Source organism: Clarias gariepinus, chromosome 25 (assembly GCF_024256425.1).
Source record: "Clarias gariepinus isolate MV-2021 ecotype Netherlands chromosome 25, CGAR_prim_01v2, whole genome shotgun sequence".
Classification (NCBI taxonomy): Eukaryota; Metazoa; Chordata; class Actinopteri; order Siluriformes; family Clariidae; genus Clarias; species Clarias gariepinus.
In genome coordinates, this window is record NC_071124.1 from 3215433 (window position 1) to 3242520 (window position 27088).

At 40.8% G+C, this 27088-nt stretch overlaps 1 protein-coding gene across 4 annotated transcripts; it reads left to right on the top strand.

The window, feature by feature from the left end:
• The first annotated feature begins 439 nt into the window (after positions 1–439).
• Positions 440–25106, top strand: LOC128513179 (E3 ubiquitin-protein ligase RNF31). 4 transcript variants are annotated; one of them, XM_053486852.1, is made up of 23 exons: positions 440–521; positions 1824–2039; positions 2191–2337; positions 3311–3466; positions 3544–3600; positions 3699–3849; positions 6040–6214; positions 7385–7530; positions 7772–7905; positions 13687–13905; positions 14008–14313; positions 15429–15614; positions 15759–15965; positions 16353–16526; positions 16679–16777; positions 18445–18534; positions 18685–18799; positions 20042–20154; positions 20916–21026; positions 21317–21365; positions 22472–22568; positions 22752–22917; positions 24762–25106. In XM_053486852.1, the coding sequence occupies exons 2-23, from the start codon at positions 1845–1847 to the stop codon at positions 24810–24812; spliced, it is 3144 nt and encodes a 1047-aa protein (XP_053342827.1). In that variant the 5' UTR covers positions 440–521; positions 1824–1844; the 3' UTR covers positions 24813–25106. The 4 variants fall into 4 exon arrangements, with proteins under 4 accessions (XP_053342827.1, XP_053342828.1, XP_053342825.1 ...); XM_053486853.1 differs by having other exon boundaries at positions 466–521; positions 1630–2039; XM_053486850.1 differs by lacking the exon at positions 440–521 and having other exon boundaries at positions 1541–2039.
• Positions 25107–27088: the final 1982 nt, after the last annotated feature.

The following is a 27088-nucleotide window of genomic DNA, read 5'->3' on the forward strand; positions in this document are numbered from 1 at the left end:
ATACATGAATGGTCTCATGACGCTTCACTGTTGGCATGACGCAGGACTGATGGTAAGCGCTCGCATTCATACATTTTAAGGATCCATTTCTCTCCAGGGAAAACCTCAGGAACAGACTGATATTCTGCAAAAGGTACAGCAAAAGGTACGAACTGCTGAGGAATGCCGTAAAGTCATTTTCTCTGATGAATTCCCTCTTCGATTGTTTGGAACCTCCGGAAAAAGACATCAGTTCCGTGTAATGCCAACAGTAAAGCATCATGAGGCCAGGCATGTCATTGATCCATTGATTCCATCATCACATAATAATTGAGTCATTCAAAAGATTTAACTCAGAAAAACAGGCTTTAAATCAGCACATAAACTATTAAACTATTAAACTGCAGGATTTAGGAAACGGCTGCATTACCTCCAAATTCCAGAAGAGGGCGGTAAATACCTGAAACGCAGTTTGGACCTTCCCGGCCACTGTACTGTTTCCAAACGCGAGAGCTAGCTGATTAGCTGCATTCGAGTGCGCAGTAAGTGGCATTTTTAAACATAAAGATTCATAAACATACGTGTTGTTTGGGCTTAAATGATTTTATTAATAATATTTTGGCACGAGCGCGTAACTGTCAGTGTCAGTGTGTGTTTGTTAGCTGTTTTACCAGATGAAGATTAAAAAAACCCGGCTAGCTAGCTATTTTATAAACGTTGTGGTTACTCAGGATGTGAAAGTTGAAATCGAAAGCTCGAATCGTGAATAAATTGTGTTTAATTCAAAGCTTATTAGATTAAAAAGCCAAGTAATACTGAGCTCCAAATATGAGTCGATTCCGTAAAGAGTCGATTCTCGAGGTGAATCGTTTCAGGAGCTGTGTTAGCAGCGGTTATTAGCTACAATACGATGTCTCAAGGTTTTAAGATTTGTGCCAAGACCTTTTATTATTCGCATTTTTATTATTTGTTATAATCGTTTGTATTATTTTATATAAATATTGATTCAGCGCAGGTTTGTTTGCGTGGAATCGGTTCGTTGAATCAACTTCCCGATTCGGATCTTGAACATTCCTAATTCGACTTAAACACTTCCTGCTCAGAAATGATACAGGCCAGATTGACCAATCAAAAGAGAGGAGGCGTGGTTTGTGGGAATGCGGAAGTGAAATCAGGTCACCATGGTACTGCTTTCACTTTCCATTCACTATCAGCAAGTATTTGGAAAATAATGAACGTATTGTCATTATTTTTATTATTTTTATATATATGATCATTTTAAAAGCCGGCATTAATTTATTTAAAGAAAATATCATTTTGGTCAGATATCTAGTGTTCTTTTGTTACTGGATTTACAAGATCAAGTGAAACAGCTGTCATTTTGATATAGATCTGCTGTTTATTTCCTTTAGTAAAAGTAAGATCTTACATCTTTTAATCTTTGTACGTTTTGTATTCAGTTATCATTTCATATACAGATAATACCATTATTTTAAGGTATTTAAGATTGCATTTTCGCACCATGTCTCAATTATGGAGCTTCATTACATGATTACATAATGAGGACCTTTTTTTTTTCTTTTTCTTCTTCTTCATCTTTGTCTTTTTCATTTTCTCCTTTGTTGTTTATCTGCGGTTGAAATCCTGTAGGTTACGTTACCGCCAACTGTAGATCTCACTCTCCCACATCTTCCTAGCCAATTTTTCAGACCAGCCTTCTTTAAAAACCTCCAATGCTTCCTTCCCTGATTTTTCTTGCTCTGTCTCTCGAACTCCTTGTCTGCTTTCCACTTCCACACACTCTTTCTTCTCTGCTAATTTGCTGATTCCATACCGTTACGCAGACTTGAGATCACTTTCAGGCGATGATGCTGTCAGAACAGTTGGAGGAGGCAAGGAGCCAGGCTGAAGCGAGCCTCTCCAGACCCGGATCTGCTCAGGATATCAAGAACAGCGTTTCCATCGTGGCCAACATCTCTCTGCCTCCGTCGGCTAAGTACGGTTTAATATCCGCAGAGAAGATGCTGATAGAAAACAGTGCTGGAAGCAACAAGAAAGAGGTGAGGGGGAGGGGTTTCTCGTTTCCTTTAACAGCAAGTTTAATGTAATGAAGTTTAATGCTTTTTTTTTTTTTTGTACTGACCTTAACTTGACTCCAGCCGCTCAGTTCCCTCACAACCTTTCCCTGTAAACTTGTTTTTTTTCCCTTAGGCGATAGCATCACTGCAAAAACTGTCCACAGCGCTCAACATCCTGGAGAAGTACGGCTCCAACCTAACCAGCCCCAACAGACCCAAGTACTGGCGCACGGTGAAACACAATAACCCCGTGTTCAGGGCCACGGTGGACGCTATTCACGTGAGTGACACTGAAACGTCCTGACATGTGGGTGTGAGGATTACTGGAGTGAAGTGAGTCATAGCGCGATTGTCAAACACTTTCAAAAGCCAAAAACTCCTAAATGTGTAAACAATTCACTCATAACTTAAGCAAAACATCTGCTAGAATCATAGGGAAGGACTTTGTGCTGGCGGGGGCGTGGCCATCACCGCTGGGTGAAGGCTGCGAGAGTCAGGTAAGGGGAAACGGATTTACACCTGACGAGAGTGTGGATAATTACTGAGTATGTGTTACTGAGAGTCTGTTTTTTTATTTATTTCAAGTTCTCAAGATGTCTGTTTTTGTCCTTTTTACACTTTTCCTCACTCTCCGCCCCTTCACACATCATTTGGCCTGACCACGCCCCCCACTACTTCACTACACCCCACTCTACTATAGGGTTACTTGTAATGTTTTATTACTTCAAGCTCAATGTAAAAATTTTGCGATTGTCGTGTTATTGCACCACTTCTAATCCGATTAATAATTTCAATAATCTGTAGATTAATAGATTTTCAAAATAATCGGGTCTTTCATGGTAAATGCAGTTAATTAGTGAATAAATGTTTGTTTCTTTTGTGTCAAAAAAGTACATTTTTATAATTATTAATTATTGAAATGTCACAAAGAATCACCATCTAACGCATTTATTTAATTTCTAGGCCTCGTCCAAAACGAAATAAATGAATAAATAAAGCCTAGTGAATAAATTTATTAATGAAATTGAACTTAAATTTTAGAAATATATATATATATATATAAACATTTTATATTGGTAATAATGTATAGACATTTGATAATTAATATAAGATTAAGATGTTATTGTTAAAGAAGTTTTGAAAAAAAAAACAATGATTCTAATCACAGTTAATTATACGTGAGTATATACGGTGTACTATACCAGTGACAATCGTCCTGTGTGTGGAAGTGAACGAGTGTCCTGCGTCCTCAGGGTGGGCGGACCGTCCTGTGTCTGTACGGCTACACCAATCAGCAGCCAGACGGCCTGAGCTTTCCCGATGACATCACGGAGCCGGATGTCGCCAAGGTGGCATCGGTGACACTGGAGGTCATGAGCCTGCGCACAGAGCTGGACATGCTGATCAAGGTCAGTGCTGTGTCTCCTCTTCATCATCATCATTGTCATAATAATAATAATAATAACAATAATTTACACATGTGCAGGAGACCCATCCTCACCCAGAGTTCTTTGAGAGAATCATTCCTGCTCTGACTCAGAAGGTATTTAAGCGTGTGTACGCACACGCACGCACGCACACACGCACACACACACGAACACAGACACGACCTGACGTAAAGATTATGTGTGGTTCTAACAGGACAACGATAACGGAGTGAGTGCGGACGCTGTAGTGATCTCTCCGTCCAGCGAGAGGCCATGGGAGAGGGGTTCACAGCCCACGCTGTCTCCGTCTCAACCCACCGGACTGCTGTCTCTGTCCTCCTCCACCACACCCCCTAAACCAACAGGTGAGCTCACGTCTCACATATCACCTGGCTTTTTACACCACGCTACATCACGACGCCATCAAACGGCTCTAAGGAAAGTCCATGTAAATATAAACCTGCCTTTAATACAGAGCGAGCGCCGGAATAAACCTGCCTTTAACATAATCACGTAATGATCATGTGGTAATAATGACATGCAGGCAAAAAAAAATTTGCATGCTGGGAATTAAAATAAATAAATAAAATCTATACTTTCTTTTTATTTTAAACATCTATATGTATATACATTTATTTAGTTTGGAAAGAAAGGACATGACACAAGGGTGGAACAGAAATATTTAGAAAAAAATTGGGGAAGTAGGAAAAAAGGGACTCGAGTCAAGTTTTACGAGATCTCGCAAACAGGTCATCTGGTCCAAGTTCTTTAAATTTTTCTCTTTCTTTGTCCGATCGCCTTGCAAAGGGGTATTTTAGCAAATAAATTACAAAATTTTCTCTCATATTTAGCTGCTTCCACATCAATCACTATTCAATACATTAATTAAGGGCCAGGGGTAGCTCAGTGGATAAGGCATTGGACTACAGTTCGGAAGATCCCAGGTTCAAACCCCACAACCACCAAGTTGCCACTGTTGGGCCTAGAGCAAGGCCCTTAACCCTCAACTGCTCAGATGTGTAATAAGATTTAAAAAATGTTAGTCGCTCTGGATAAGAGCGTCTGCCAAATGCCTAAATGTAAATGTAAATGTAATTAACAATCTGCTGAACGTTCATAAGACTCGTTGAGAATGGTCCAATCACATGAGCCCAAATATTTTAAAATAATATTGATTCGCTAAGAACAAAAGTGAGAAGGTTCCCTCATTTAAAAAAATACAATTAGAGCTCAGCCTCAAATCATATGCTTTTCAAAAATTTACGTGTCTGTACACTCGTTTGTCCGGCGCCCCGCATACACGAACACAAATGAACGTAATACAGTTTAGATTAAATAAAAAATTATAAATTATATTAAGAAGTACAGCAAAATATTGTGACTAAATGACTTTATTTCATTAAAATAAATAATTATGATGTTAAATAATTATATGTTAAAGTAGCATTCTTTGCCTAACTTTAAGGGGGCGGCGCCCCAGCACCCCTTATTGACCGGCCGCCACTGCTGGCAAACGTAAAAAAAATAAAGGAAGAAGAAGAAGAAGAGGCAAACTACTGGGATTAGAGTTACACGTGCGTGTGCGTTGTTAAACAGACATGGAGAGAATTACTGATTTTTACTTTCAGCTTGAGTAAAATATAAAGACATTCAGTTTGTACTCAGACTCTGGAGGCTAACAGATATTTCCCCTCACTTGTGATCCTTTAGGGGCTCCGTGGGATTGTATAAAGCTCTTGTATATGTACTGTATATGTATGTGTGGGTGTGTTGTGCCCAAGATATAAGATAAAACATAATGAAAAAAGAATTAACTAAAAACATCACTTAAAACTAGCTTTATTTTAAACTTGTGGGGTTTTGATTTATTGATAGATATTTTGTTGACCAAAAAAAAAGTAAACAATTTTGAAGAAAATTTTACATAAATTCTGTATGTTCAGAAATCATCTTTATTTAAAATGTTTGTCCTCAGTGTTACATATTGGTAACACAGTTACCTCAATGTTAAACTTGCCAAAAACATCGCTATTTCAGAAAGATCAAATTATTTTCCCTGCATCAAGCAAAGAAAACAGCTTAGGAGATTTTAAATGACTGAAATTAGGTTAAGAATTGTTCAGTGTATTATTAAAACTTAACCACATAGTGCCGAACCCTCAACTTCACTGAAACAATGTGGTGAGAAGAAAAAAATATAATGATTAGATCACTTAAACGTTTGGTTAAGTTGCATGATGGAAAAAAAAAACTGATGAAAACTCACAGAATTGGGACTGAGTTTTCATAAGAAAACCATGTGTTTGCGAGATCAGAAAAACAACACTAAATTTGCTAGGGAGCGCTAAGACTGGACTTTGGAACGATTGAAAAAGCTCACGTGGGTCTGATGAGTCAGCTGACGACCTATATGTACTGAATGACCAGGTCATCACATCTATTTTTCTTCCCTGACGGCGTGGCTGTATTCCAGGACTCTCAGAGTGTGCCTTTTTCTTAAAGTGTGTTTTTAAAAAAAAAAAATTTATTTATATATTGTTTGGCTATGTCTTCAGCAGCGGTATGTGAAGAGACATGCAGCATATGCGGGATCTACCACGTGACGTCTCAATGCACCACCTGCTCCCAGCGCCTGTGTTTAGAGTGCGACCGACTTTACCACTCGCACCCGGGTCGCTCCACACACACCAGGCGCCCAGTGGCGTCTCCGAGAAGCAGCAAATCGCTCAGGTGGGATTCGCACCGCTCCCTTTAGAGCGCACATCAGAACACGGGTTTAAAACCTTGTATTCACTCAGTGTGAAGTGTGAACGTGAATTAGTGACTAATTACAACTCAAAAAAAGGAGTCACCTTTTCAATTCAGAATCGAATCCAAGAGGCGAATCTACGTGATTGTTTTCTAAATTCTTGAACAAAGGTTCCTTTGAAAAGTTTTAGTGACAAAGAATAAAATAAATTTAAGTTTAAAATATACAGGTAGTCCTCGAGTTACGAACGAGTTACGTTCCAGGAGCACCCTCGTAAGTCAGATTTGTTCTTAAGTCTGACAAAGTGAGTTTTATACGCCTTTGACACGAATATACAATGTAAATCAAGCCGAGTCACTCGACTAAATCTCTGTCTCCTTTCCCCACACTGCCATCATGTGGCCAAAAACCATAACCTCGCCCAAGGAAATGAATCTCACACGTCAAATGGAACAGTTTTTTCTTTGCGAGGGGAAACCATCAGGACGCTATTTTGTCTTAGAGCTTTTTTCCACTGTAGCGGACTGTGAACTTTGTGTCGTTGAGTATTTTTCCGAAATTAATATTATTCACCATCACGACAGATTTACAGGACAGACATTTTCTATCATCGTGCTCCTGGACTGGTTCATTGAAACCGGTGAGCCCGACACATTTCTCCCGCACACACACACACACACATACAATATAGCGGACATTAAACATTTTATACATTCACTTAGACACTGAAAATATATTATATAATTGTAAATGTTGGTATCTGGTGCACTGCAGCGTCTAATTTTTTGTACGATACACGTAAGATACTTCCGCTGTCGAACCAGAAGTAGAACCGCGTTCCGTTTATAACTCAGATGTTCGTAAGTCAGGGACTACCTGTGATAATAGATCAAGGAATATTGATTACAGTATCGTCGTGCTTTGATTTGATTCTGTCTAGAAATTCACCTGTAAAAGAATGAGTATCTTTTTACACTGAAATTAATTACAATATGAATGTCAAGTTTAGGAATAAAGTGTGATTAAGCAGATTAATGATTTATTGATAATTTTAACAATAAAAAAAAAATACAATCAAAGATTTAATCTTCACCGCTTTCCGAATTACATCACTAATCTCTGTGCTCATGCTTGCTCTGCTTTCCTCGCAGCACGTCTCTGGCCACGTGGCATTGTTCGTACTGCACCACAGTCAACACGTTGCAGCAGGTGTTGTGCAGCACCTGTGAGCGCCCCCGTCTGGCCGCGGCTGCCCCGGCGGCACAGGAGGATCCTCCGCAGCCGTCTACCATCACAGGTCAGTCAATAAGACGATAAAAACGTAAGAGGAAACTGAAGGTACGAGCTAAAACTCTTAACACTGGTGTGGAGCAACGCCGTCATATCATTCCTACCAAAGCTCCTTGTAGACTGTGATTATTATATAATTATAATTATATAAGTGAAGTCTCGAGGCTCTTTGAAATTTTAATTCTGCATTAGGATCCTTAAGCACAGGTATGAAACGTTAAACAGTCCCATCCTTTGTGTTTTATCAGAGTGGCAGTGTAAGAGCTGCACGGTGGTGAACTCCAGCAGCAGTATCCTGTGCGAGGTGTGTGAGCGCCCCCGTCTGGCCACACGCCCTCCTGTGACGCCATCGCGACCCACACCGTCTCCCGCAGGACTGCAGGTACTCGCTCACCGCTTCGTTAGAACGCCAGCCCCAGATAATAAATGAGCGGAGCTGCTGTCTAAAACTTATTGTCTTAAGATCCCAGAAATTTAGCTGGAATAAAGATGTTGATGTTCACCGGGTTTTAATGGATTTTAAGACAAAACTGATTTAGCTAAATAAAAAAAAAGATACAGAGGTGAGCCTGAATTTGGATTTTTTTTTTTTTTTGTTTTCTTTTATACTTCAGCTTTAAGAGCCTCAATAGGTTAAAGATTTAGAGCTGCTTCCAAGCACTACAGCGTGATTCATTGTGGCACAAAAACAATTTAATTAACAGTAAAGACAATTAAATAAAAGTAAAAGCGCATATGTCTCTTATAGCACAGCTATGGGGTTTATTGATTTGACCGGCTCTCTTACTTTTCTCAGTTCAATAAAAGAGGAGATGATTGAAGCACAGGAGCGTTAAGCAAATTTTATCATTTGTATGAACATTTCCTGGCGATCTACCTTTAAGAATTTGGTTTAAACCACATAAACAGTGGGAAAACCAAAGTGAAATACGTAGATCGACTGGCAGTTAAAACCAGGTCTTCTGAAGTGATACCTTGTTGTCGATTCGATTCAAATTTCAATTTTATAAATATCTCGATTGGATTTTACATTTATATATACATTTCTGGTATTTTAATTAAATTTTTCTCACAATTTAAAATCTTTTTAAAAAGTTCAATAATTTTTTAAATGTATTCTGTTCCTTATAACATTAGTTTTAAAACCAAAACAAGCGTAGCATTTAAACACTACAAACTAACTTCAAATACGAGAGTTTAATTTTTAACTTCTGTAAGGGCCATATTTCATTCTTGTGATTTGTTGTTGTGTTTATTTCATTTCAGTCTATTAGTTAAGCATTAAGCATTAAGTATCATACTTGTAATTTGTATTGTGACGTCATTTCATGGGTTGTTCTGTGACATCATCCCACAGTTATGTAGCTGCATGTCTATCACGCACGTTAGTTGATCAGTTGTTGTTAAGACACGGAAGGATACAGAAAGGTGTGGAGAACACAAGCCTTTGACCGTGAGACTGTAAGCTAAGAGATACAGTCAATTGAGTTGTTGTAACTGTAATCTATCGAAGCTACAGAACACAGCAAACGACTTGTCGTGACTACAGTGGATTTATGCAAGAAACTGTAACAACCGTTATACTTTGATGTTGAAAATAAAACGAGACGAAGGAATCAACGAAACGTCTGGAGTCGTGAGTGACACTGTGTAACAAAAGGGACACGCGTCAGAACTTGTGAATAACATGCACGTACATGTAAAGTCAAAAGCTTTTTCCACTGCAAAATGAAGATAAGTGATTTGAGAGTGTGAACGTGGAGTGAAGAGCGCGCATGCGATTTTAAAAACGCGAATCGACTGCCGACGAGCAAGAGAAAGCGACAAGAGGACTTGCCTGCTTTAAATTTCACCATGTCACACGGTGAGGACAATGCCGCTATCGTCGAATCTGAGCAGGTGATGGTGCTCGATTCTCCAGACAAGCTTCACAAACTGAAGAACGCCAGAGAAAGCAAGTGGAGTCACTTATGCATAATGCTTGTAATTTGCATGACGTTAAAGCCAAGCGCGGCGAATACGAAGGGCTGCTAAATGACTTTATTGAAAGCAATGTAAAAGTGCGAGCGTGCGCAAAGGATGAAGAGCGTGAAACCGATCAGCACCACTGGTATCACCCTAGATTGAAGTCGTAAGTTGTCCCAAAACAGTTGACGATGGAGTTTCACCAAACGACAGTGTGTCAATGTTGGAGCTCAAGACGCCCGCCCCTAAAAGGCACGGAAGCGTAACGTCAGCGGCATCCAAGAGGTCCTTAACATCTACAGCATCCTCAGCTCGACTAAGAAAGGCAGAAGTCAACAGAGCAGCCTTGCTGGCTAAAGCAGCAACCTTGAGAGATCTGCAGGCGCTGGAACTGGAGGAAGCACAATTAAAATCTGAGGAAGAGCAATTGAAAGCACAACTTAAGGCTAAACAACACAATTAAAAGCACAAAAGGAAAGGCTGGAAATAGAAACGGCGCTTGCAATGGCCGATGCTAAACTAAATTCGTACCAGGACGGTAAAAAACAACATCCTGCGAGACAGAGCGTGGTCATCAAAACAAGTGGTGCATGCCCCCCCGAACCGGAACACAATGACCACCATGACCACAGTTCGGCAACGAAATAACTCGAACTGCCATCACACCTCCGAGCAACCCACTTAAGCATGCCCGTGAGTGCCAAACCCATAATGTCAGCGACATTGCAGTCGACAAAGTTTCCATCGAAAGTGTAGAACAAATGCTGATACAACAGTACAACCACGCTGAGTTGTCACAATCAGTTTTTAGACTCTGTAACTAACTCCCTGCAGTTCATTGACAATCACTTCTACATTGGCCTCCCATTTAAAAAAGCAGCTATTCAAGTGCCCAATAACCGAAGTGCAGCCATGCAGCGCGCACTGAACCTCAAAAGGAAGTTTAAGAATAACCGCTCCTTTCATGAAGAGTATTCAAGCTTCATAACCGACATGTTTGAAAAGGGTCGACAAGATGGGCAAGTGTATATATATAAGTGTATATACCTCACCATGGTGTATACCATCCTCAAAAGAAAAACTAAGGGTAGTCTTCGACTGTGCTGCTAGCTATCAGGGAGTATTATTAAATTGCGAGCTCCTGCAGGGACCCGACCTGACAAACTCACTCATTGGAGTGCTTACACGCTTCAGACAAGAGGCCATGATGGCAGATGTGGAAGCCATGTACTATCAGGTTAGAGTTCCGGAAAAGGACACAGACTTGTTGCGTTTCCTATGGTGGCCGAATGGAGATGTGAGTCAGAACTTGGTCGGGTATAAAATGGTAGTTCATTTGTTTGGTGTATAAATCATCTCCAAGTGTAGCTAACTTCGCCATAGGCCTGGGGGATAAAACAATAACGATATATATCACGATAGACAAGTGATCGATATCAATAAAAAATGTGTTCAATAATTTTTATTCTTTGTCGGAAAAAAACAGAGGTCGCGAAGCTAGTAGGGTTGCCGTCATGCGCACTCGCTCCGTGACCGGCACTAGGACCCTGAAGTAGTACCGTCGCGATTCGCGCTCAGTCTGCCGATGCCGTTTCCGACGTTTCTCCGGATCTTATGAGAGTACTTTTAATTTTGGGTCCAATTCCTGATTGAGAGTGAGTTGCTAGAACGCGGAATTGTGTAAACTCTTGCTCTTGGTGTGAGAGAGTTCTTACAATAACTCTCGTGGTTATCCTGCCTGTTCGCGCTATTTCCACGTTTCGGTTTACCCTCCACGCTACAAGAGCAGACAAAGCACTCTATACGCGTGCAATATCTCCCCTGCTTACTCAACGTGTTCTCCACGCATGCGCAGCTTCTCGATTCTGTGCGCGCTCAACTGTCTGCACCATTTCCATTATACAACGCGTCTTCGGTGATTATTTAATTACTTGTTTATGTATTTTATTTTATTAAGTATTAGATATACTTAATTGATTAGAAATACTTAATTGGAAAGTTTATTGGAAACGAATCTAATTCAATTAAATACAGGCTTGCATTATTTTATTTTTTTGGTCTGATGTAGTTGTTCCTCTACTACATCAGACGTTCATAATAATAACACAAAAAAAACACATGCCATAGTTTTGTCCTTTGTGGCAGTAGCCAGTTTTGGTGTAACAAGTTTTACATTTTGCTGCCAATTATAAAATGTAATCTGTGTATTAAGAGGCTACATCTCATTAAGCTGATCTGATGTGTGTTGGTCTGCCTGACCCCTCTTTTTTTGGAATAATTTTAAGTTACTCTGCCTTATTTGGGAAAGAGGTTTAAAGTAGCTTTAAGTTCTAATTTTCAAAAATAAACACTTGGTGGTTCTCTAAGACCTTGACTGTAACCTATTTCTACAGTTTTCTTTTTTCAATATAGTTAATTTAGAGTTAGTTTCATTTCTACAAATGGTGCAAACTTTGCTAGATTATAGATAAGATTCCCATTCCCATGCCATTCTGTGATCGGCAATCGGCAGATCATGATCTTGGTGATCGGCCCCAAAAATGCTGATCGGAGCATCTCTATCCGTGACAGTTGCATTAACAAAGGCACTCGTTCTCTGGTAACCTAGCAACGTAAGAAGTGATACGCTACCGCCAATCATGTAACAGTATCTAGTTCGGTTGCGCCATATTGTTGTCTCGTGCTGGTCTGCTGGATTCCTCTTCATAAGCAGAAAATGCACTTTGCACATTTTATTACACTTTATTAAGCATTTCTTACATTTTCTTTCATTTTGCACCTTAAATGTTTAGAAATAATTGTTAACATTGTGATAATTGTTAACATTGTGACTAGATTTATGTTTACATTTTAATTATTTGAGTTTTCCATGGTTATTGACATTTCTGTCTTAATAACCGAGGGGACTATGATCGAAGGAAGGTTAAGTTTAAAATAAAAATGTTTAAATGTAATATACTTTTCTCCTGCTCCTTATTTTAAATGGGTCAAAAAAAATATCAATAATTATCGATATCGACCGATATGAAACACTGATATAGTGATACAGTTTTTAGCCATATCGCCTATCGACTTGTCGTGACTACAGTGGATTTATGCAAGAAACTGTTACAACCGTTGTACTTTGATGTTGAAAATAAAACAAGAGACAAAGGAATCAACGAAACGTCAGGAGTCGTGAGTGACACTGTGTAGCAAAAGGTACACGCGTCAGAACTTGTGAATAACATGCACGTACAACTTCATATAAAATTAAACAAAAAAGCTACGTTGTTACTAAGTTACTCTGTGTCATCCGCCGTCGTTATCATTTCTATCACACGGGATAAAAATGGGTACAGTCGACCCCCTGCAAAGTCACGGATCAGAGTTCACGACCTTAGTCATTGCCTTATTTTTTTTAGAAACTGACTAATAATTGATTGTTTAAGTTTTTTTAAGGTTTATGTATTAAGTTGAGTTTGAAATGAATTCTGAGTTTGCTAATTTTCTTTACAGAGTTTGAAAAAGTCAGCGGAGGCTTTTAACTCGTGCGATTTTTGATAATGTTTGATAAATATGTGTTTGTGTTGTGCTGCTTAGTAAAGAATCATTAATATCTGAGGCTGATCGGCCATGTTAACCCAAATACCTAAGAAACAGAGAGGTCTACAGTCGTCATTTAAAGAATGCCGGTGACTCGGCTGTACTAGACGTCCCGAGAAAGTTCGTTCCAACACCTATGAGCCAAAAGAGAAAACATCACCCCCAGTTTTTAGATTCTGAGGTTGTGTTTCAGTGAATAAGACGAAATGTCTGCCAGACATGCTGAGATCCGGGATGAAACACTGGGTCGAAACACCGGGTCGAAGTTCTCCTCTATAATCCACTAGAGGCTCCTTGTTCTTATTTGGGAACGCCCACTTTTTCGCCATCCTATCATAACATAAATCTTTGATTTAAGTCCCATCTACACTTTCCCTTCAGTTCAGAAAGATTTTTCAGAAAAAAAACCCTGTGGTTTGGTTTTTTTGTCCCTCATCATTCCTGCGGCAGATTATCACGACGATCCGTTCACGAGACGGAACAAGCGCGTAAACTGTATTTTTAACCTGGCGAGACGCCTGCTAAGCCGCCATCTGTGTGAGTTTCAAGCCTCCTATTGTTCAACTTCTCAGTTTTTTGTTTTCTTTCTTTCTTCGTCTCTGTGCCGTTTCAGTGGATCTGTCAGTTTTGTACGTACGCCAACCACACGCCGTCGCCCCGCTGCGAAATGTGCAACCTGACGAGAGCAGACTCCGCCCCGTCTCCCTCAAAACCCCTCCCACCCTCCCCGATTAAGGACGTCTGGCCGGAAAACGGGCCGGCGGAGGATCCGGATTTGAAGAGGCAGAGATTGATGCGGGAGGAGGGGCTTAAACTCATCAAGCTGATCCGAGTACGTAACGTCCAAACTCTACAATAGACCTTTTTTTTTTTTTTTTTGTTTGTTTGTTTGTTTGTTTGTTCCTTCTTGTTAACTTTTATCCCCGTTTCTCAGGAGGGTGAGGTGAAAGGAGTGAGCCCGGAGGAGGTGTACACGAGTCTGCAGGTTTCAGGAGGCGTAAGCGGCACGCCGTGTGACTGGCTGAAGACCGAGCTGCCTCACAGGCTGGACGAGATCTGTGCCATGGCCGCCTCATTCCAGCACGAGCCTAAACCTCTCCAAACTGCAGCCGCGCACCAGGCCGACGCCCAGAAGACCTCCGTGCCTTTATCCAGAGCCGAGGCCAAGCACGCCTGGCTGTCAGCAGGGGGCGACAGTGAGAAAGCAGCTAGGCAGGCGCTCAGGAACCGCCTCGCTAAAGTGAGTTTCAGGACACAGCATTGAATTAAAAGAAAGTAATAAGAATAAAATAAATAATCAAGATTGAAAGTCATGTGACTAACAGGAGGTTTTAAATGAATGATTAAAAGCATCAAACCATTAAAAATCATTAAGATGCTCTCTAGTTTTAGTGCTTGGCAGTGAGCAGTCGCTCCCTCACCGGCCTCTCTCACTTCTAATTAACAAGACAAAAAACCTACAGTTACAGTGTTAATGAGCTGTTGCCATGGAAACGCTCACATCAGCACAAGCGCATTACTACAAACACACGCTGCACCGCTTTCATTCATACACAGTTTCTGATCCTCAATGCTTTTTCTATTTATCTTTGTTTCTTTTTCTTTTTACGTTTGTTTCTTTCGTGACAATCTTTTATTTGTTTTGTATCTATATCTTATATTCTCTTTTCTCTCTCCTTCCTTTTTTTTCCTTCCTTTCTATCTTTCCTTCAGTCCTTGCTTACTGCATTACTACATGTTCACTATCACTCTGTTCCTATTTACATTCGGTCATCCTTTTTGTTTCTTGCCACGTGTTCCTACTTTCTCTCGTTCCTGTCATCCTTTTTTTTTCTTGCTTCCTTAAATTTTAGTTCCTTAAATTTATTGTCACTCTTTCCACACATTCTTTCTTTCTTTCTCATCTTTCTTTGCTTTCTCTTTCTACATGTGTTTCTCCTGTCACAAGCTTTTCAATTGGTCCATATTTTTCCTTTTTTTCTCTTTCCTTCTTTCTTCCTTTCTATCATTCCTTTACTCCTTGCTTACTTTCTTATGTTTACTGTCACTCTTTTTGCACTTCACTTCCTCCTTTTTGTTTCTTTTCATGTGTTCTTTCTTTATTTATGTTTCCTTTACTCCTTGCTTAGTTTTCTTACATACTTGTTCCTTTTTTCTTTCTTCATTTCTGACAAAAATAATTATTACTGTAAATAAGCCCCGCCCACCAGCCAGACCATGGCTGCTAAGCCCCGCCCCCAACACAGCTCTAAATCTCTAACAGTGACACAACACCTTTACTGTTTACCATTTTTTACTAAGTTTGAGTGTGTAATATAAAGTCATTGCGTGTGTGTGTGTGTGTGTGTGTGTCAGGTGAAGGAGCTAGCCTCTCTGGGCTTCACCGACTCGGCGGCCTGTGAGGAGGCGTTGAGGCAGAGCGGCGGCGAGGTGAGAGGAGCGCTGGTCCTGCTGCAGCGCCCCCTGCTGGAGTCTTTCCACAAGCGCATGTGGAGCGACGACCCCGAACCCGCCATCGACATCAACCACCCGGACAAACAGGTCGGAGAAAACACCAGTCTAATGATTTATATAGAATCATTTATTATATCTAGCGTATTAATGACATCAGTTAAAACGTTAGTGTTGGTTATTATTATCGTGTGCTCACTTTCTGCTGACCAGCAGTGTGTGTGTGTGTTTCAGCGTGTGTGTCGGAGGCTCCTCGCCATGTACAGCCTGCCCAGTTGGGGGCGCTGCGAGCTAGCCCTGTCCCTGCTGCGCGACCCCACCGCCCCCTACACGCTGGAGGACGTGGTACAGGCTGTGCGTGAGTCACATGACCGGGACTTCATTCGCCGCGTGCTGGCCAAAGAGTGTCCCACCTGCCTGTCCTCATTTCCACACAGCAAGGTACACACACACACACACACACACACAGTGTGTGCGAATGCGGGAGTGTGCGAGTGCGGGAGTGTGCGAGTGCGGGAGTGCGAGAGTTTGTGTGTGTGCAAGCAAGTGCGTGTGCGAGAGAGCGAGTGCTGTGCGTGAGAGAGAGTGCTGGGTGTGTGTGTGAGGGTGTGTGTGAGGGTGTGTGTGAGGGTGTGTGTGAGGGTGTGTGTGAGGGTGTGTGTGAGGGTGTGTGTGAGGGTGTGTGTGAGGGTGTGTGTGAGGGTGTGTGTGAGGGTGTGGGTGAGGGTGTGGGTGAGGGTGTGGGTGAGGGTGTGGGTGAGGATGTGGGTGAGGGTGTGTGTGTGAGGGTGTGTGTGTGTGTTCACCTGCGTTCCCTCTCTCCCTCAGATGCAGTCTCTAACTTCGTGTCAGTGCTCCGTGTGTTGCGAGTGTTTCAAGCAGCACTTCACCATCGCCGTGAGAGACAAACACATCAGGGACATGGTGTGTCCGGTGTGTAACGGACCCGACATCAACGACCCCGAGCACCTCAACAGCTACTTCTCCACTCTGGACATCCAGGTACACACACACACACACACACACACACACACACGGCTCAAGTTTTGAGCGATGGATCTGACTGCTCTAACTCTGAGCTCTGGTTACTTTTATAATAGTCTTTCAACAGAAACGTGTGTGTGTGTGTGTGTGTGTGTGTGTGTGTGTCCCAGCTAAGGGAATGTCTGGAGTTGGAGGTCTATGATCTCTTCCACAAGAAGCTGACGGAGCAGGCCCTCATCAAGGATCCCAAGTTTCTGTGGTGCAGCCATGTGAGTATTACACACACACACACACACATATACAGAACGCACACAGAGTGCGTGGCAGGGGAATGGAACACGAAAGAAAAGAAACTGATCAGAGAGAGTGAGGAAAGAAAAAAAAAGAAAGAAGGCAGATAAATAAGTGAAAGACAGAAAATGAACAGTGTTAAGAAAAAAGAAAAAGGAGGGACACCAGTGGCAGATTGTCAAAGAAAGAAAATGAGAGATTGTTGGAGGAAGAAAGAAGGAAGGATGTGAAGAGAGCAGTAAAGAAGTAAAATGGGAGAAGTTTTAAAGAAGAAAAGCAAGGGAACAAAGAAAATGAGACAAATGTTAAATAAAGAAAGAATTAAGGAAGGAAGTGAACGGAGTGACAAAGAAAGAAAAATAGCAGAATGTTGGAGAAAAAAAGAAAAAAGAGAAAAGGACATGAAGAGAGTGACAAAGAAAGAAAGGGAGCAGAGTGTTAAGGAAAGAAGGGCAGAAAGGATGGAGGAAAGGAAGTGAACACACTAAGAATGAAAGAGAAAGAAAGAAAGAAAAAGTGACTAAGAAATAAAAATGAGCAGAGTGTAAGAAAAAGAAAAAAGAATGAGGGAAGCAGGAAGAAAGAAAGGAGGAAGGGGACTGAGTGACAAAATAATTATGAGCAGAATGTTTACGAAAAAAAGAAGAGGGAAGGAAGAAGGGAAAAAAGAAAGGAGAGAAAGAAGCGTGAAAAGATTATTGAAGTGTTAAATTGGGGAAACAGTTACAAAGAAAGAAAGAAGAGCAGAGTCTAAGGTAAAGAAATAAAGAAAAAAATGACAAAAGGAAAGAATGGAAAGAGGGAAGGAAACGAGTGGACATCTGTGTGTTTGTGTCTGTGTTCCATTTACTTACCTTTAGAAAAAATAGAAAGAAAAGCGAGTGTGTGTAGCTGCTGTGACATAACTGAGATCAGGATCAGACCGGTTTGATTGAACATCGATGAAGCGTAGATGAGTTTAGAGTGAAAGAAGAGGACACGTGTTGCTCGGCGTCTCGAGGCGGAGACTCCGCGTCACACTTAGCCTTCTGCTAACATCCTCGACTCCATAGCTTCACTTCAGAGCGCTGATCAACTGATCAAACTGACCTTAATAGTGCCGAGTCCTGAGAACAGCAGAACTTATTTCCTTTCTCTCTTTCTCTCTCTCTCTCTCGCTCCTTGTCTCTCTCTCTCTCCCCGTCTCTCTCTCTCCCTGTCTCTCTCTATCTCTCTCGCTCACTGTCTCTCTCTCTCTCTCCCCGTCTCTCTCTCTCTCCCCGTCTCTCTCTCTCGCTTCCTGTCTCTCTCTCTCTCTCTCTCGCTTCCTGTCTCTCTCTCTCTTCCTGTCTCTCTCTCTGTCGCTCCCTGTCTCTCTCTCTCCCTCCCCGTCTCACTCTCTCGCTCCCTGTCTCTCTCTCTCTCCCCGTCTCTCTCTCTCTCCCCGTCTCACTCTCTTGCTCCCTGTCTCTCTCTCGCTCCCTGTCTCTCTCTCTCTCGCTCCCTGCCTCTCTCTCTCTCGCTCCCTGCCTCTCTCTCTCTCGCTCCCTGCCTCTCTCTCTCTCTCCCTGTATCTCTCTCTCTCGCTCCCTGCCTCTCTCTCTCTCTCTTTCTCTCTCTCTCTCACTGCCCCTTCACGGTCTCTCTCTCTCTCTCTCTCTTTCAGTGCTCGTACGGTTTCATCTACGATGGAGATCAGTTGAAGGTCACCTGTCTGCAGTGCCGCAAGAGCTTCTGCGCTCAGTGCAAGAAACCTGTAAGTAGTACAGCTCACACACACACACACCTTTTCTATCCATCATTTATGTTGATGTTTATTTAACTTGTATGAGGTAATACAGTCTCTGTGTGTGTGTGTATGTGTGTATGTGTGTATGTGTGTGTGTGTGTGTGTGTTTGCGCGCAGTGGGAGACTCAACATACCGGCCTGTCGTGTGAACAGTTCCAGTTGTGGAAGCGTGAGAACGATCCGGAGTATCAGCGCCAGGGTCTGGCCGGTTACCTGCGCGACAACGGGATCAGTGAGTCTTCATCATCATCATCATCATCATCACAACACTTTAGTCCTTAAAGCTTACAGCAGGACACAAACAACCCCCCTGAGAACCCCCACCCACCCCCACTCCCCCGAGGGAACACGGGTAGATAGTGTGTGATCACACACACGCACACACACACACACAGCTGCTCAGACACACGGCGCAGGTCAGGAGGGTTCAGCCTACTGATGGGAAAACAGCAGCACTATGACCCTGCAGACACCCTGGGTCATGAGACCTGAGGCTGGTCTACAGCTGTATCCCTCATTACTCACCCAAAACTAACAACAACATTACTCTCATTATTATTCTCACATTTATTCTCATTATTACTTTTAGCATTACTCTCATCTTCCTTATTGTTCTCATCATTACTCTCATCTTCCTTATTGTTCTCATCATTACTCTCATCTTCCTTATTGTTCTCATCATTACTCTCATCTTCCTTATTGTTCTCATCATTACTCTCATCTTCCTTATTGTTCTCATCATTACTCTCATCTTCCTTATTGTTCTCATCATTACTCTCATCTTCCTTATTGTTCTCATCATTACTCTCATCTTCCTTATTGTTCTCATCATTACTCTCATCTTCCTTATTGTTCTCATCATTACTCTCATCTTCCTTATTGTTCTCATCATTACTCTCATCTTCCTTATTGTTCTCATCATTACTCTCATCTTCCTTATTGTTCTCATCATTACTCTCATCTTCCTTATTGTTCTCATCATTACTCTCATCTTCCTTATTGTTCTCATCATTACTCTCATCTTCCTTATTGTTCTCATCATTACTCTCATCTTCCTTATTGTTCTCATCATTACTCTCATCTTCCTTATTGTTCTCATCATTACTCTCATTATCCTTACTGTTCTCATCATTACTCTCATCTTCCTTATTGTTCTCATCATTACTCTCAATATCGCTCTTATTATAGCTTTTATCGTTACTTTCTTTATTTTCATAATTACTTGTAATACTACTCTTATTATTCCTGTCATTACTCTCAAAATGTATCATATTATTACTCATCGTATTATCGTATTATTACTCTATTACTTACTTTTCATTATTCACTATTAGTTAAATTTTATTTAATTATTTTATTACGATGTTATTACACTTATTATTCAGCCATTTTATCTATAATCAGTAAATAAGCGATGCCTCCATGTGGATGTTAAATTTCTCTCTCTCTCTCTCTCTCTCTGTCTCTCTCTCAGCGTGTCCTAACTGCAGGTTTCAGTACGCTCTGGCTCGTGGAGGCTGTATGCACTTCAGCTGCTCTCAGTGTCGCTATCAGTTCTGCAGCGGCTGCAACAACCCCTTCCACACGGTGAGATCCTCACCGCGTTCTCCTCACCGCGGGGAGACTTCTCTTCACTATGTTCTCCTCCACATTCTCCTCACCACGTTTTTCCTCACTGTGTTCTCCTCCCATGTTCTCCTCACCGTGTTCTCCCCCATGTTCTCCTCACCGTGTTCTTCTCTTCACTATGTTCCCCTCCACCTTCTCCTCACCACGTTTTTCCTCACTGTGTTCTCCTCCCATGTTCTCCTCACCGTGTTCTCCCCCATGTTCTCCTTACTGTGTTCTCCCCCATGTTCTCCTCACTGTGTTCTCCCCCATGTTCTCCTCACTGTGTTCTCCCCCATGTTCTCCTCCCATGTTCTCCTCACCGTGTTCTCCCCCATGTTCTCCTCACCATGTTCTCCCCCATGTTCTCCTCACCGTGTTCTCCCCCATGTTCTCCTCACCGTGTTCTTCCCCATCTTCTCCTCACCGTGTTCTCCCCCATGTTCTCCTCTCTGTGTTCTCCCCCATGTTCTCCTCACCGTGTTTTCCTCACCGTGTTCTCCCCCATGTTCTCCTCACCGTGTTCTCCTCACTGTGTTCTCCCCCATGTTCTCCTCACCGTGTTCTCCTCACCGTGTTCTCCCCCATGTTCTCCTCACCGTGTTCTCCTCACCGTGTTCTCCCCCATGTTCTCCTCACCGTGTTCTCTTTAGTGTGTTCCTCAACACTTTCTCCTCTCCACAGTCCCCTGCACGTTCTCCTCACTTACGTGTGTGTGTGTGTGTTTGTTTATATTACAGACATGTGCAGTACCTCAGTGCAGTGTGACAGGTCTTCATGCTCATCATCCCAGAGACTGTCTGTTCTACCTGCGTGACTGGGAACCGGCCAGACTGCAGGCCCTACTGGAGGTTATACACACACACACACACACACACACACACACACACACAAACACACACAGATTCACTACACCAAAATTGTAATTTCCATCTAAATACCACTGTAGTCTTCATTACAGAATAATGCAGGATGAACACAAGGCGCACACACACATATCGTCCTCCCACACACACACACACACACACACACACACACACACCCTGCTGGTGAAGATTCCGGAGCCGTGTTGTTCTCACGTCGTGTTCTCACAGCTCTATATGCAGGAGCTTTATTCTCAGCTTCCTTTGTCTCTTTGCAGAAATGCGGCGTGGCCTTTAACACCGACGTCCCTCCAGGAACACAGACAGGTCTGAAACACACACACACACACACACACACACACACACACACACACACCTCTCTCTCAGCACGTGCCTAAACTAGTTTGTTGGTATTTTCTCGTGTATACAGTCTGTTAGTCAGTATGTGTGTAATGAAGGTGTGTGTGTGTGTGTGTGTGTGTAATGTAAGTTATCCTGACTCAGAACAGAACACAAATCTGTACAAAAACCGTGAAAACAAACACACCTACGCCTTCACACACCTCCATTCACACATTTATACACACACACACACACACACACACACACACACAAACTGCTCCTGTACATTAACCACCACTCTGTGTTTGTTCTTTTTTTTTTTTTCACTGCCATCTTTTTAATCTTACTCAGTTTATTTCATTTTCATCTATTGATCAACCTGTTATAATCTTATCTTTATTTCTGTCTGTATAGTCGTCTGTCTGTCTGTCTGTCTATTTTTCTGTCTGTCTTTCTATTTATCTATCTGTCTGGCTGTCTATTGGTTCTATCAACCTGTTATGATCTTATCATTATATCTGTCTATATATTCGTCTGTCTGTCTGACTTTATCTGTCTGGCTGTCTAGTTATTCATCTATTTGTCTGTCTGGCTGTCTATCATCTGTCTATCTGTCTATCTGTCTGGCTGTCTATCGTCTGTCTGTCTGTCTGTCTCTGTCCATCTTATCTGTCTATTTCTTCATCTATCATCTGTTCATCTGTCTTCCTGTCTGTCTGACAGTCTATCTATTTATCTATCTGTCTATTTGTCTATCTGTTCATCTATCTGTCTGTCTGTCTATCTGTCTATATATACACACACATGCCTGTCTCTCTTACTTCCTCTCTTAGTCACACATCTTTCTCTTCCCAGTTTCTTTCCCATGAAGCTCTCAAACAATCTGCTTCTGTACGCACATAAAGTTCTGTCTTTCTTTTTCTTTCTTTTAATTAATTTAATTTATTTACATAACTTTCTTGCCATCTGCCTTTTTTTCCTTTTTTATTACGTGTTTTCTTTTTAACTTTTTTATAGCTTCACAGATTTGCACTTACATTTTGTTCATCATAAGTTTCTGTTTTGTGTGCGTGCGTGCACGTGTGTGTTAGGTGTGTGTGGCGTGATCGAGCAGAAGGACGACGGTACGCGTCAGACGGACTCTGCGTGTGGAGCTCAGACTCAGCCAGGACAGGCCGGCCTCTGCGAGTGAGGAACTTTTACCTCTTTATCCCGAACCGTATGGTTAATGTTATTGTTCAGCCGTCGGTGTGTCTGTGTCTCGGTGAATCAGGTTTAATTCGGATCTAGACTTACACAGCGTCCTGTTATCCTTCACACTGCTGTAAGAATCAGTAATACGTAATGACCCCGGGTGACCTCACGTTTCAGGAAACACTACCGGGAGTACCTGGTGAGCCTCATCAACGGCCACTCCATCGACCCCGCCCCTTTATACGAAGCCAACGAGCTGATCCTGGCCTGCAGGAGATACCAAGTGGAGCTGGTGAAGGGGGACGGAGAGGACGACAGGATGCACATCGCTCGACTGCTGAAGGTGAGTTCATCACAACGCTAACGGCAACTAACGGCAACTAACGGCAACTAACGGGAACTAACGAGAACACGTTAACCGTCACTCACAGAATATTTCTAGAGATCGTAAAAATTGTACAGATGCTCAACTTATATATTGTATATATATAGTGTTGATTCATATCTACACTACATGTTGTACGTTTACATCCTGGACCAGTGCACAAAGACACTTTAATAACTTTGCACACCTACCTTCACAACTACACTACATGTTTACGTTTACATCCTGGACCAGTGCACAAAGACACTTTAATAACCTCTGCACAAAGACACTTTGTTCTATGCATATTTGCACACCCAGTACAGTATATTTCAATTTGTACAGTATATTTCTATTTTTATGCACATCATATTTCTATTTTAATTTTTAGTTCTATTTTTCTAGCACATTTCTATTTTTATTTTTAGTTCTATTTTTTCCTAGCTTAATTTAATTTTTTTATTTTTAATTTCTATCGTATTCTTTTATTTATATTTATTTCTTATTTGTAAACTTTAATTCTCTTTTAGGGTCAATGGCAGTCGTATAATGCATTTCACTACATTTCGTACTGTGTATGACTGTGTATGTGACAAATAAAATTTGAATTTGATTATATATTCCTTTTTTTTTTGCCTGTAGATCGAAATCAAATTTGGGGATTTCAGTTGCTTTGTACTTATAAAACCAGTCAAAAGTTTGGACACCCCTTCCAATTCCATGGTCTTTCATGATTTTTCTTTTCTTTTCACATTTTTGTGTAAATGGCATCAAAATACACAATAATCTCCTTTTTATATACAGCAGAGCTCAGTTTTGGTCTTGCTTTCCTGGGAAGGTTTTCATGACAGACAGTTTCATGATGGATCTTGATGGTTTTTACAAACACACTCGACACGATACTGTTCTGTTGTTGCCAGAACTCTTCCAGAACAGCTGACCTTCATGTTATAATATACTGTAACAACTGACTGCTGTTGTTGCTGTTGTTTTTGCTTAATTATCTAATGCCATATGTGTTATTTCATAATTTTAAAAACATTAATAAGAAATTGTCTTAGAATGTAAAAAAAAAACAAAAAAAAAAACATTGAAATAGAAGGCGTGTCCAAACTTTTCACTGCAAAATAATTCTCATAATTAACAACAATCAGAATTTTTTTTTTTTTTTTTAATCTTAGTTAATAATCAACAACAGATAAATATTCATGTCACAGTGTAAGCTAAACAGCCTGTAAGTTTAAGCCCCGCCTCCATGTTCTAGCCTTGGCTCATATTTCTCACGTAGTGACGGTTTAACCAATCACAAAAGAGAACCAATTCTCTCAATCATAACACAGAAGATGGGACTATTATTAAGTAGTGCTTAAACTTAATCTAAACCTTTTTAACTATCTGACAAATCATACTTTTTAAGATTATATATTTTTTTCTTGTCCATCACACCGACCCAGATATCTTACCATCTTACAAAATGTTTATTTCCCCCCCTTCCTTCCTCCTTCCCTTCTAGTTCTGCAAAACTTCCAACTTACTTCCTTTTACAATATTAGAATAAACCAAATCGCTGATTATTAAACAAGCTTGAAAAAATTTTTTAGCACTCATTTCTTTATTAAAAAACACACACAAAGGTTTTCTTTATTTAAAAACAGCAAGTAAATGCAAAGCTTAAAATAAATAAGTCTAGAAATAGTTTTATCAGTTGATAATTGCGCCATTTTTGGTGTTTAATAGATTAGATAATATCTGTGTGTGATATGATAAAAGTATGACACATTTTAAATTTGTAATTAATTAATAAATTTTTTTTCTCTGTGCAGAAACTAATGGACGACGTTCCTCTGGGTGACAAAGTCCCGCGCAAGAAGTGAAGAACGTTTTTAATCTCCCTGGTTTTACTCGATGGTTTTAGCTCAGAGACGATCACGGTTTTATTTTTTATCACGTTCGATTTTAGACAATCTTTCCTGCGCACTTTGGAATCGATAACCGTTAAAGGAGAAGGATGAAGCGCTATCGTTTTTTGATTAATAAATGATGTCATGCTTTCTCTGCTTAAGAGATGCTTTTACTCATGAATGCAAAGAGTCTATTAAAGCTATGCTACACGTCCACCGTCTTGTAAATGAGACGGTGCTGTCTGTCAGCTTTTCATGTCCTCATGAGTCCTTCATGAACACTTGTGTTTTCTTCCCTGACTTTTAAGGTCAAGTTTTACTTTTAATCTTAAAGGAAATGGCACATGGTCACTTTTATTTTATTTATTTTTTTGGCGTTTTGACCACCAGCTGATCTCGATAACAACCTGACATTTATTTTCTTAAAAAATATCCTAAGCTTTAAACTGATTTATTTAAAAAATTAAAGCGAATGAATGTGCATTGTTAATTGAATTGCTGATAACACATAGCAAAAAACACAAGCTTTCACACAATAATAAGCTGTAATAAAACTTAATGCTAATGAAATGAATGAATAAAATTAAGCTTTTGGGAACATCTGAAAAAATTGCATGTATTAATTTAACATTAGCCAAACATTTATTTCTCTGAGGGGTTGATTAAATCTTGATCTTGATTAAAATAAAATATATATAAAATAAGAAGATATAATACAAATGATATAAATAAAATAAATCTATAAATGTTTATACAACTTTATACTGTAGTTCTTTGAGGTAAAACTTTCAAAAAATAATTCCAACAAAGCCACACCCATCTTTGGTGCGATTTCAAACCAGTTCTTTGTTTTTTAGACAGAACAACCGTGGCGGCGCTAACACTTTGCTGTGGGACAGGACAGAGAACCGCTCACGTCAGGGTCTTGGGGGACAGGATTATCACGAACAACTAAAAGTTTGTGACCGCCCTCTTTAAACCAGAGTCACTGTAGTCACATGTAGTGTAGTGTTGGACTCGAAATGTAAGGAGCAGCAAACATTTTTTCTAGTAATGATGGTTTCATCCCAAAGTAGACTCTCAGAGCCGAGAGAAGTGCTGAAACCTGCCGTTGTTGTTGTTGTTGTTGTTGTTGTTGTTGTTGTGCTTGCTGCTAGCACTGCCGGCGAAACACAGTGATGTAATGACGTGACTCTCTAGCCGTTAGAAAAACAAAGCCAGTTTTCAGGAGGTTCGCTGCTGAACCGGTACACGCACCAGACATGAGGTAGCACTTTGGTGGGGAATGCGTATGTGATGTCGTGTCCTGTGTGTGGAAGAGGGCTGATCGCCCAGTAATTTTCTCCAGGTCTGTTCCACCGCGCCGTGATACTGCGGTCTCGCTTCACGTGTCTCCGAACAAGCACGTCTTGGCGTTCAGCCTCTCCGGCTGCGAGCTGTCGCATGAATTGGGTCTGTCTAGAAAATACCTAAAAATGTTTAAAGTTAACAAATATGTTTCTTCTGGAAGAAAAGACTATTTTAAGCTTGACGTCTGAACCACGGTGTGTAAAAATAGGTTTATGTCTAATCTTATAAGGAGACGTACTAGATAACTTTGACTACGCTGTATACATCAAGAATTTTTTTTATTCCATGTGGATTTCCTGACTAATCAGGTTTCAGGTTGCTGGAGGGCCTGCAAGAACGCCAGAGATAATATTCCACCTATTTGTGGTTCCGCTAGTCATTTACACTCATAAACTCATATAAAATATAATATAAAATATAAAATTTAAAACCTGCATGCTGGAACTACACGCTAAACACTTTGGACTGATAAAAAGAAAAAAACAGTATAAATAAAAGCTGGCTTTGTTCACTGTTTGCATGCGTGTGTGTGTGTGTGTGTGCTGTAGTCAGTGTAACTGCTGATTAGAGAACTGTTTTAATCCAGCTGGATCTTCCCACTTTCACGGGATCTATGTTGACATTTACAGTTAGATGTGAAAGGAACTACAATATTAATAACGTAAAGTAACTGAAAATCTGCATTCAGACTTGAGAAGGTTACTTAAAAAAAAATCAGCATTCAGACTTTCTGATGGATTTTTTCTTTTTCTTTTTTTTAGCTTTTTTGTTTTAGTCATTTAAAGGCCATAGGCTGAAGATTAAATAAAGCTTTAGCCCTATTCCAATCTTCTATAGGTTTTATTTTACTGCATTTCTTATTAAGGTTTTTTTTTTTTTTCTTTCTTTTTAAAAACTAT

Bases quoted from the DNA above. Each gene is read 5' to 3' on its own strand.
- LOC128513179 (XM_053486852.1), top strand. From the start codon at position 1,845: ATGATGCTGTCAGAACAGTTGGAGGAGGCAAGGAGCCAGGCTGAAGCG. The intron at 3,850-6,039 runs GTGAGCTCACGT...CTATGTCTTCAG, and splicing joins CACACCCCCTAAACCAACAG to CAGCGGTATGTGAAGAGACA. The intron at 16,527-16,678 runs GTACACACACAC...TGTGTGTCCCAG, and splicing joins TCTCCACTCTGGACATCCAG to CTAAGGGAATGTCTGGAGTT.